Here is an 11,728-nt window from a genome sequence, read left to right as displayed (position 1 = left end):
CCTTTACCTGAAGATCGATTGAATGAGTACTAGAAGACCCACATGTTGCCCATATTAATTTTTTTTATATTTTTCATCACGAGGACATGAAAGTTATGGCATATAAGTTAAGTTTATTATTTGATAATTTTTAAGTTAGTTTATGAAGTTTATGAAAAACAACCTTGGCTGATACTCCTATTCACCTTTATACTGAAAGTTGTTTTCTTTTTCCTCTTTCTGTTCGTATTATTATTAAGATTGTTCCATTTAGACAACTCCTCACTTCTAGGGAAATGCCACTGCAATCCTGCGTTCTTCACGATCACGGTGGCAGACATACCAGCCTTACTAGAAAACCCACATGTTGCCCATAATTTTTTAAATTGGTTTGTGATCTCATCATGTAAACAACTATATTTTTACGAAAAAGCAAATGCGCCACTGGAATCAATGAAGTCGACTTGGAGCGCTAATTAATTGTTCTGGTAGTGAGTATTATGCGGTTTCAGACACATTTGTATTGAAAACATCCAAATCTGCGTCCGACAGATCTAAAATCTCACCGCTGCGTTGTGCAGTCTAATGAATAGAGAAAAGGTTGAAATTTCCATCTTTTATGAATTGATGGAGTAGGACAAAACCAAGAAATTTTTCAAAAAGATACCTCTTTTTAATATATAAATTATGATAATCCACCTCACCACTCATTTTTTGAATTTCTTCCCATTCTTCGTTGAGACCTATCAATAAAATTCAGATGATTTAAATAACAGTGGAAATTCCAATTCTCCATGAATTATTGGAATTTAATTATGGAGATGTTGAATGAATAATTAAAACAAATTTATTAGCAAATCATATTTATTTCACAAACATCATCATAAAATAGACATAGATCTCTTCCTCAGTTTTATATTTTGGCTCTATTAGCCCAGTCTTATAGAAAATCTGTACAATACTTCTAATAATAAATCATATACCAATTATAATTTCATACTGTTGAATTGTACCTCCTAATATTGAATAGAGGACAGGCAAATAGTTATATGCTCAGCCTAAGGCTCACAAAGAAACTGATATTAACTGAAATCTTCATCCCCGTTGGTTGAACCCTTCCAAAATCTCATCACTTTTTTTCACAATTGAAATATGAAGAGAATCAATTTTGATTTTGTATGGAAAATATTGTTTCAGAGAAGCTACCAAAAGTGAAAATACATAAATAAAAATTGTTCATTTTGTACCAATGGAAAACTCGAGAACACATCAATGGAGAAAGGCCCAAATAACTTTTTCTGGATATAAATTTTTACATGATATAGAAATGATGATGAAATACTTCGGTTGATATAACTTGCTACATTATTTCTGAAATATAAAATATTTGCCAGATTGGCTTATAGACTAGGATCATACACTGTTTTATGACTACACAATAAATTTCAAGTGATTCAACAAAAACATAACAATTAAAATGGTTTGGTTCTTGAAATATAGCGCCATATACGAGGGTAGTCCCAGAAGTACCCGGGCTGACCTAAAGATGGCGGTAGTAGTTTGAAAAATATCACTGTATTATAAAGTACACAATCTATACAACATGCTTCAAGTTTGAAGCATGTTGAGGACTTAAGACGCTGCGTTGTTTAGTATTCGCTTGGCAGCGTTCAGCGAACCTTTTCGGTGAATTTGTGAAAATGGAAATTAGGTAACGACTCCAAAAACGGTGAAGAAAATTCACAAATCGTTACTGAATGATCGTCGATTGAAAGTGCGCGAGATACCAATTCAAAAAGTGCGGTACATCATATATTATCTGAAAATTTGGACTTAAGAAAGCTGTGTGAAAGATGGGTGGCGTGTTTGCTCGCTCTCGAGCAAAAGCAATGTCGTAAAGATGTTTCAATTGAGTGTTTAGCGAAGTTTCACTGCTACAAAGCAGAATTCTTGCGTCATTTCATAACCATGGATGAAACATGGGTCCATCACTTTACACCCCACACAAAAGAATAATCAAAACAGTGGACTCAAAAGGGAGAACCGGCTACAAAGGAGAAGACCGTTTCCACCTGCAGGTAAGGTAATGGCATCGGTTTTTTGGGATGCGGGTGGGATAATTTTCATTGACTATCTTAAAAAAGTAAAACTATCAATTGCGAGTATTATGCAACATTTGGGTGACGAATTCAAGCAAAAACGGCCGCAGTTGGCTAAGAAAAAAGTGTTGTTTCATCAAGCTCACAAATCCATCGTCGCAATGACCAAAATCAACAAATTTAAGTTTGAATTCCTACCTCATGCACTCCATTCGCTAGATTTAGCCCCCTCGGATTATTTTCTGTTCCCAAACATGAAAAAATAGCTTCGTGTTGTTGGGCTGGGGACTTCTGGGATCACCCTAGTATATAACGCTCCACAAGTTTTCAAGAATCTTGTTCCCTCAAATATAAATAACAATCACTGGTGAAATTTTGAATACGCCCTGTTAAAATCTACGTGAGACACATTTTCACCTAATTATCATACCACACAGGTCATTACTGTTTTCTTAACAGCATCTCTTGCATACGGTATATAAGATAAGGAGTACCAGGTCATTGCCAGGGACTGTATGATGATAAATAAAAGTGCAAGACCAGCCTTATGCAACTAAAAATAATAATTGATAAAAAATGTAAAAGCAACATCTAGCAATTGTACTCACCACTAAAGCTGAAATCAGTGTCAGCGTAAAAGAAACTATCACTAATATTGTAGCAATACATCTATTGGGAGCAAACATTTTCTTGATCTGATTGAAAGGGCCCATAAGAAAACATGTACTGAGTATTGAGGTAATATTTCCAAGTGTATAAAATACTGCAAATACTGTTAAGCCTTTATGTAAAAATAAGGCAAATGAACCCAAAAATGATAGAAGAATGCCAACTATGAAACATGCTAAAAAGCCTTTGATTCGTGTGGACCAACTGAAAGTGGAAGCACCATCCAACTACAAAAAAAAAAGATCAGGAAAAGGATAGTTGGGACGTAATCCCACTATAATATCTAATTTACTAGCATTTTCATTTATACCTGAAACAAGCTTCTGATAAAGTAGTATTAAGATCATTTCCATATGGTGCAGGTTAAATTTCTATCAACCAATACTGCTTATAGTTTGTCTTGCTGGTAGTAGATATGAGTATGCCTTTTGTTGATATGGATGTATAGATGTTATGAACGAATTATGTAATATGATTTATTCTAGCTTGAATACTAAGGAATATTCTATTGCACTATATTTTGATCTCAGTAGAGCATTCGATACTGTAAATCATGAGCTTCTATTTCAAAAATTATACCGTATTGGAGTTTGTGGAGTAGCGAATAGATGGGTTTCTTCCTATTTACAAAATAGAAGTCAGATTGTCATGATGAATTCATTCAAATCAAGGTCAACCAATGTTTCTATGGGTGTACCGCAAAGCTCAATACTTGGTCCACTGCTTTTTATCATATTTATTAATGACATGATTTTATCATGTGGTCCCCCGCAAAAAACCATAATTTATGCCGACGATACAAATCATATGATATCACAAGATAATTTGGACAAAAGCATTTATCTGAGTAATGAATGCGCTGAGGAATTCTTTCAATGGTGCCTGAATAATGGATTAATTTTAAATGCTTCTTGAACATGGTTTTTTAACAAAAAATATTAGCTGTGACTCAAGCCCTCTTGTTAAAATAAATCAATTGAGCAAGTAACAAACATGAAATTTCTGGGTGTAACAATTGATGAGAAACTGACATGGAGAAACCATATTGAAAATCTGGTAGTATCAATCTGAGTAATATCAATTTTATTATCAGGAAACTGAAGGACACTGTAGCTACAGAGGTTCTCAGAATGGCATATCATGGTCTAGTGTCGTCGGCACTCACATATGGCTTGATCTTCTGGGGTAATTCAACACATATTGATAAAGTATTCATTGCTCAGAAAATAATCATAAGATGCACGATAGGAGTTCGAAATAATGTATTGTGTAAAGCTTATTTCAAGTCATTGTCAATTCTAACTTTACCATCACTTTATATTAATCTTCTAATTATGAATATTAAAAAAGAGCAAGATACCTACATGAATAGTAGTGAAATTCACCAACACCAAACACGGAATAAAAATGACATTCGCTTACTATTCTCTAGGCTTAGTGTGGATCTTTGGTGAGATAAAAATTTTAATACCTTTAAAACAACATTATTCAATTACCTAAATGAAAATGGTTTTTATACAATAGAGGAGTACCTCACTGTTTGATACTAATAGTAGTTTTGTATATATATAAAGATTGTGAGTTTTTCATGTCCTCTTGTGAGTTCTATAATGTTTTTATGAGTTTTAATAATATATGTTTTGACTAGTCTAATAATGTCTAATAATGATGAATAAATTATCTGTATCTGTGTATAATGATGTCCATGTAAGATAGTGTAAAATTGCTACTATTTCTAGTTTTGCAACTATTTCTGCTGTTTATACAGTAGAAATGGAAAATACCTTATTTTCATAGTTAGTGTATATTAACTATGAAAATAAGGTGTTTTCCATTTCAGAAGAGTTTAAATCTGAAGTTCAAAGGATTATATCATTTGTTCGGTATGCCAGAAAGGAAATTTCCATTATTATTGTGTTAAAAATGCTCCTGATCATGATCATTATTTTGGCTTTTTACTTTAACAATATCTATCTGATCCATTATAATGTAACTTAACCTCATCTGTTATACACTAAAGTTGATTATTTTTGATTAATTTTGGTACTGTTCTAAGGAAAAAACTCATGTCAATTGGTCATCAGAATATACACTTACTTCAAATTCAATACCCATCTGATTTTATAAACAAATATTGAAAAAAATATTTCCATTATTCATTTTAATTTCCACTATTTTAATGGATATAGCTGCCACTAACTCATCAGCAATAAGTGGTTGTATCAGTTTGAGTTTGAAAAATCCTGCACTTACTTCAATCGAATTGAAACACAACATTTTCAGATAGAGGAAAATGTCAACCACATCCATTGTCCATTGGTTTTGAGTACACCAATATTGATGTGAAGATTCTTTGTTATGTACCTATGAGTATTTCTGAACATGGACAAATTTGATTCTTGTTTCAGGTAATCATGAACTACACATTTTCACATGCAAATTGAAAGTAAATTAGATTTTATCTTGGGAAAATAAAAACTATCATTCACTTGAGCCATAATACCGCTCTCCTCATCAGCAGAATCATTACCGCTCAGTACTCTTCTTAGTTTATCCATACTGGTAATGTTATATATCTTGTTTTACCTGAAAAACGAAGATCTGTGCGTGATATACTACTTGCTGAATTTTTATTTGTAGTCATGATTAATAATCACAAAAAAGAAAGGTTATCAACATTTAATAGATTAACTTTATTATTTATGAACTAAATCTAAAATCTTGCCAAATTACAATCTATTTACCTGATTACCTGTTCAGTAGTTTATTATTTTATTCACATATGCATAATAAATATTGGGATATGGATATACCGCCCCCATTCTATGATTCATAACTTACCCTCATTCAATATCAATCGCTGGGATTCCTTTGAATGGACTTTCCAAAAATGACGTTTAAACTTTATCAAGAAAATTGATATTTTAAATATGCCAAAAATCTACACCAATTAAATACTATTTCCAACCTCCAAACTGAAAATGAAAAACGAAAACGTCAAAAATAAAACACAACACACAGCTGTTTTTACGAACCACTTCTCTTTTTTTTGTGGATTTTATTATACGCCTATTAATCCAGTTCCAATCTGCTTCGTAAGGATGACCAACTTTTAGACAAATCATGGAATGAGCCAAAATATATTTGATAGCGATGACCACAATAGACCATAATATCTGTGTATATTTTTCCATTAACCAGCTGTTGTCTCCCTATGAACGAAAACCTTCAAGAGTTGGAGCTTGTGCGAGCTGTGGATTAACGAAGTATTTCTTTTTAACAGGTGATTTCCTGCAAAATTTGGATGATTTCTGTTTTAAAAAAATCTTTTTTTCCGTTAACCAGCTGTCGCACCCCTACGAACGACAACCCTCAGAAGTAGAAACTTGTGCGAGCTAAGGATTAACGAAGTCTTACCTTTTAACGTGTGATTCCTAGCAACGGTTGGACAATAGTAAGTGAAAATCGATTGTTCAGACTAAGGTTTGAACCACCGACCAACACGGCAGTTGATTCGAGTGAGTGGCACCCACGGCGAACCGCTTGGCTACCGACCGAAATTCCAGTGAAAATCGCTTTTATGAACATCGGGCTCGAACCACCTTTCACATAGCTGTCGACTGATGATTTGAATGTACCACTCACGCTAACCAACAGGCTTTACCATAGTATGGTGGCTATACCGTCCTTCCGTTTAGAGAGATTAGGAGAATTTTTGTGCGACAGACCCGTTTTATTTTACTTTTTTAACATTTAGTAAAATCGCGAATAGTTCCACTATCTTCATTTGTCTATCGTAAAATATAGTTTCCTTTAGAAATTCTCCTGAATGTATTTCAAATTGAAATTAATAGGAGTGCTGTTTGGAAAATTTCCGCGTGTCATATAGCGTTTTTCAACCAGTACCAGGAGAGTATGTGTTTTATATTCCATTGGTGAAACGAGTATCACTTCACATACTCCATTGAAAAACCAAAACAATGAGAATTACACTCAGTATATATTTTTCTAGGTTGTGAGCCGTTAGTTTTTGGCAAGGTAAGGCGCGTAAAGAGAAAATATTAATTTTTTTTCATCATTTTCGTTACGTAGTGTTGAAGAAATTGAAACCGTAGTTAAAATATCCCTAGGAAGAAAAAATAAATCACATGATAATAAGTTTCAATAATCAGTTGGGCAGAAGTAACAATAATATAGGTCAATAGTTTTTCCTTTCAGTATTCACGAAATTTCAGAAAAAAAATAACTCTCAAACTGTAGATGAAGCATTTTCTATTCAGAAAACCTAATCCACGGAGGTAGACCTTCAACTTTAGAGTCCTCAGGCCCAGGCCCGCCACTAGCCGTTTGATCGCTTGCGTGTAAATACCGATAAGACTACATATGCTTAGTTGCCACACTAATAAGTCTACCAGTTATATTTATACCAGAATCAAATTATATCAATATCTTCAGGTGATGTTGATCATATGACTAACTTTCCCAGTCTACCACTGGTGAGCTAGGGCACTAGGTTTTTAAAATTTCCGTGGGTGCTCCAGCTTTTTCGATGACATACCTAGCTACTTATATTTTTGTTATTTATATCAGTACTAGCTGACCTGGGGAACTTCGTACTGCCGCCGCCGCACTGTTATACTAAATGCTGCACCGTGCACACACACACACTTTTGATTTAAAACATTCGGTTGAAAATAAATAAAATTGCGCGTCATTTATGTCATTCTTTAACTTTAATATGTTCATGAATCATACACATAGGTAAAAAACGAAAGTGAAATTCGGCAGTTTTGCGCTTCGCAAAGACACCTGCGTCTATCATAAGACATATTAAAAATTCAAACATTAGAGTTGCGGCCTATATTTCATACAATGTAGTGATATTTATTAGCCTTACAATTTAGAGAACCTTTATGAAATGGATGAAATTTGGCACATATATTGGTTACGTCATAGGATAGTTATTACCTCGAAAAAATAATAATATGAGGAACCAAATTAATTATTTTAGATATTCACAGTTGTGGGTACTCTGCAATCACTATTTACCTCTCGTGGGTGGTGGATCACCCGAGCACCCACGAAGTTGGCGCCTCTGCTGGTGAGAACTATCGTTTGTTTTTCCTCCTCTACCATAATGAATGATAATATAACACACTTGTTTTCTACCTAAAGTACCATAGTATATTTTAATCTTTATTTTATATTATCCTACGTCATTTCATTCAAACTAGAAATTTATTGTGAAGTTGAGTTCAGATTTTCTATGGAGGTGTCAAACTCTGGTGTACCTTATATACTTTGAATTTATTTTTTTTGCTACAATAATATGCCATACAATAAATAAACGTAGGAAAGTACTTACCGTAATTACTATTCCTTTGCACTACTGTTCTGCACTGACAGATGATACATTTGAATTTAATCAACACTAACAAAGTTTTAATATCAATAATTATTCCTAGACCCACCTCAGAAGAACTATTAACAACATACATAATTGCAATTTAATGTGCGATCTTTACTTTTTATCTACCACACAAATGCATACAATGACCTACTCAACCTATCAACTGAGAAATAAGCTCAGTGGGGATTCCCCTAACTTCGCCAGTCCTGCCTTTCATAAAGTACGACTATGGATACTTGTAACGAATTTTTAGCGCCTCCAAGTGGAGACGGGCGACGACGTTTGGTATTGCATCTTAGCCTTAACAGCTGCCAATAGATGTGGCTGGAGTAGCTAATTAATAGGACAATGGCTTTGAATATTACGTGATGAGTCGCTTGATTTGCCGAACGCACGCCCGCTTACAGCGGACCTGAGTGGCTTTACACATGAAGAATTTCCTAGACAGTTGACAAGAATGTGGTGAAATATAATTATATTTGACTAATTTCGGTCACATGTAGTTTCATTTCCAAATTTCTGGTGCATATTGAGTTCTCTATTTATTGATGCAATTCGAATTCATATTGTCAAATCATGGTGACTCGGAGTACATTCTTACATTTCCTCTTGTTTTCTGTCAGTAAAATTGATGTAACATGTTTATAGAGCATCTATACCCATAAAAATACTTGGTCAAGTGTGCAGAGTATTCGTGTATAAAAATACTCGTTAATGACTTATAACTTATAAAGTTCAAGCATATTACCGTCGGTCTGTACTTCTTAAGAATCGACAAATTTTTTCCTAAGGGATAAGAATAAGGCATGTCGGGAATCAACTGCCCCCCTCTAACTATCTATTGTCGATAACTAGTATACAGTTTATCACAAGGGCTCTTCGAACATTAGCTGTCGAAACTCTTCACAGAAGGCTTCGAACTGTGCTAGGGCCGGAGGGTTTGAGTGAGTGGCTTCCAGAAGGATTCCACCTGATCAGTGGTGGATTATCCACAACAAACGAGGAAGCTCTTGGAATAAACAAGAGGGTTTCTCACAATACACTAGTGACTTTTAGCAGCCATAAGAATTCGTACTCGACCAAGGCAGTGCTGTTTGGTGATCAGCAGCACGTTTTGACTCAAGATGTGATGAATGCGTCTCAATTTGAAGACTATTTGCCGCATCTCGGACGTGAAAGGTCGCCGCGTTACATTCCATCACACATTGGATACTAGAAACGTGTTGTCTCGGTGTCTTGATATTTGCTATCTTCTCTTTCAGTATTTTGAACCCTTCTGATTTGTAAAGCGATTGATACATAATCCCTTATATAACAATCTGCACTGATAGCAGACAAGCACTATTAGCCTTGAACAGACACCGTGTTACTTCAGGGCTAGCACTAGAGTGCCACCAAGATTTAGCCAAAGCCTCGGTAGATAATAACATTATCCTGAGGTGGGTTAAAGGGCACGACAGGAGTAAAGGTAATCGCATTGCCGACTCTTTAGCCAAGGAAGCGGCTGGACTAAGAATTTTAGGACCAAGCGGCACCCACGGCCTGATGACTTCGACAATTGCGGAACTAGTCAAATGTTACACCCATGCTCAATCTTTAAAGAGATGGGATGAAATCAAAGGATGTAATCTTGCCAGGATCACCTTGGGCGACCCTGGAAAGCTGGCGCCGAAGAAATATCTGGCGATGACCAGGAAAAATCTACGCCTTACAGTAGGATTTCTGACTGGCCACTGTCAGCTAAAGAAACACCTACATAATATGGGGCTAGTGGAGACACCTCTATGCAGGATGTGTGAACAGGAAGATGAGACTGTCAGGCATGTCCTGTGCGAGTGCCCGGAGTTATCGTCAATAAGAGAGTGTGTGTTCGGCGAGTCTTGGCCTACACCTGCCGATATAAAGGAGATGTCTCTCAGCGACCTGTCCACCTTCCTGGAAAGGACAGGATGGACGATGACCTAGGAGGACAACTCCTCGGGAGGATGTACAAAGGGTCACATGTGGCCTAAGTGCGTGGGCTTACACTCACCCTCCCTACTCTACAGATACAGATACAGAATCCCTTACATTTTTTATGGAGAAGATGGCATGTTCCGTATATACTTCACACCACATATCATGTATTTTCGCCATGTACCCTTTTTGCACGGGCTCTCTACTTTTTCAACAAAGCATCAGTCTGCTCCACAGCTCATCCGTCTACTCACAACTCAGTTGTTACTGCCGTTGACATCGGTTGAGGCTTCACCAACTTTCCGTTAACTCTTGGTCTGATGGGCTCTTTTGTGGTGGCTTTTGTCTTGCGTTATATTGTTAAGTCTAGGATATATCAGGGGGGATAACCCAATAGACCCACCCACTAATAGATGGTGATCATCATTTTCGTACTTAACCTAGCAGGTGATACAGCCAGGAATTATTTATAGAGCGCGCCGGCATTAATCACCAATAACCACCCCGCATACTGTGAGGGGAGTAATTAGTGGGTCCGAAAATTATGTGCACTGGGTAGATGCAAAGAGTCAAAAATGGCAGCTCTCTACATTTGTTTGGCCAAGATTTTTCCCCAGCCGCCGGTGTTATCTGCAAAATTGAGAGTAATAAATGTATCATTCCACCACGGACTGCAATAATCAGTATAACTGTTTCGACAGAGTGGTCTAGGTACATTTTGAGAAGATCTAAAGTAAATCTTGATATTTCGTGGGTTTTCCACTTCTTTTCGGATGATATTTGTATAATCCCGAGCTGGAAACTTCATGACGAATATCGTTTCATTTTGATGGTCGAGAAGTATCACATCGGGCTTTTCAGATATGTATCAGCCTGAAGAGAATCATTTCGACATTTCTCATTTCGTGACTTTTCTATTGTCATTTATTTTTATCGAAAAGGTTGCACAAGTCGGGCTTTTTCCTTGAAGCTTTCATACTACGGAGTGTGCACCACCATCGATAATCAGTAACCACTATCAACACCGTGTGGAAAGTGGTCATTAGTCTGGGAATCATGTGCCCTGAGCAGACTCAATAATAACAATCTTCTACACTCATCAAGATTTCCGCATCAGTGCGTCAAGCCAGTATGATATTGAGTTTTGATTTAACCAAAGACTTCAATACTCAGAATAACCAATTCAATAGAGTGATTGAGTAGGTTGGGAGGGTACACATATGATGGACATGTCGACGAAAGTAAATGCATATAGTCTCTGAAGCCTCGTGTTAGCTGCAACCCCAGGTAAGTATATGTCACTCCGGTATCGAGATGATTCAGGATGCTTGGATATATTCAAAATATATGAAATATCGTTGTCATATAATACTTGAATTGAAGTATGATACTTGGGTTGTGTTTTATAGTGCCGGCGACGTTAGTCAGGTCTTACGAGTCAGTCTTGATTGAATAGTTTCGAATTCAGATGAATATATGAGGTCTGTTCGAAAAATAAGGTTCAAATTTCGCAGGTTACATTCAACGATCAGCAACCTCTTGATTTTTTTATGTTGTACACTTGTTTCGAACATATGTTCACAGTTTCAGCTATTCAGCATGATCTGTTTGTTGG

General features: G+C 36.0%; 1 protein-coding gene across 1 annotated transcript; it reads right to left on the bottom strand.

Annotated features, from left to right (window-relative positions):
- Window positions 1-825: 825 nt before the first annotated feature.
- LOC111514577 (vesicle transport protein SFT2B) lies at window positions 826-5,769 on the bottom strand. The gene is made up of 4 exons (XM_023170837.2): window positions 5,589-5,769; window positions 5,237-5,333; window positions 2,687-2,974; window positions 826-2,631 (listed from the first exon to the last, which is right to left on the bottom strand). Exons 2-4 carry the CDS (start codon window positions 5,303-5,305, stop codon window positions 2,503-2,505), a joined length of 486 nt encoding a protein of 161 aa, XP_023026605.1. The 5' UTR covers window positions 5,306-5,333; window positions 5,589-5,769; the 3' UTR covers window positions 826-2,502.
- Window positions 5,770-11,728: the final 5,959 nt, after the last annotated feature.

Source organism: Leptinotarsa decemlineata, unplaced genomic scaffold (genome assembly GCF_025532065.1).
Source record: "Leptinotarsa decemlineata unplaced genomic scaffold, Ldec_3_MD MMD2_tig00026358_RagTag_RagTag, whole genome shotgun sequence".
NCBI classification, from domain to species: Eukaryota; Metazoa; Arthropoda; class Insecta; order Coleoptera; family Chrysomelidae; genus Leptinotarsa; species Leptinotarsa decemlineata.
Note: the sequence above shows the minus strand (reverse complement) of the source record. Positions and strands in the feature narration are given on the sequence as shown.

What these genes read in the sequence shown, in the direction of transcription:
- LOC111514577 (XM_023170837.2), bottom strand. Translation starts at nt 5,305, where the DNA reads ATGGATAAACTAAGAAGAGTACTGAGCGGTAATGATTCTGCTGATGAG. An exon ending in AGAGCGGTATTATGGCTCAA is followed by an intron (nt 2,975 to 5,236) that starts GTGAATGATAGT and finishes TTTTTTTTGTAG; the next exon opens with TTGGATGGTGCTTCCACTTT. An exon ending in CACTGATTTCAGCTTTAGTG is followed by an intron (nt 2,632 to 2,686) that starts GTGAGTACAATT and finishes TATTATTTTTAG; the next exon opens with TTGCATAAGGCTGGTCTTGC.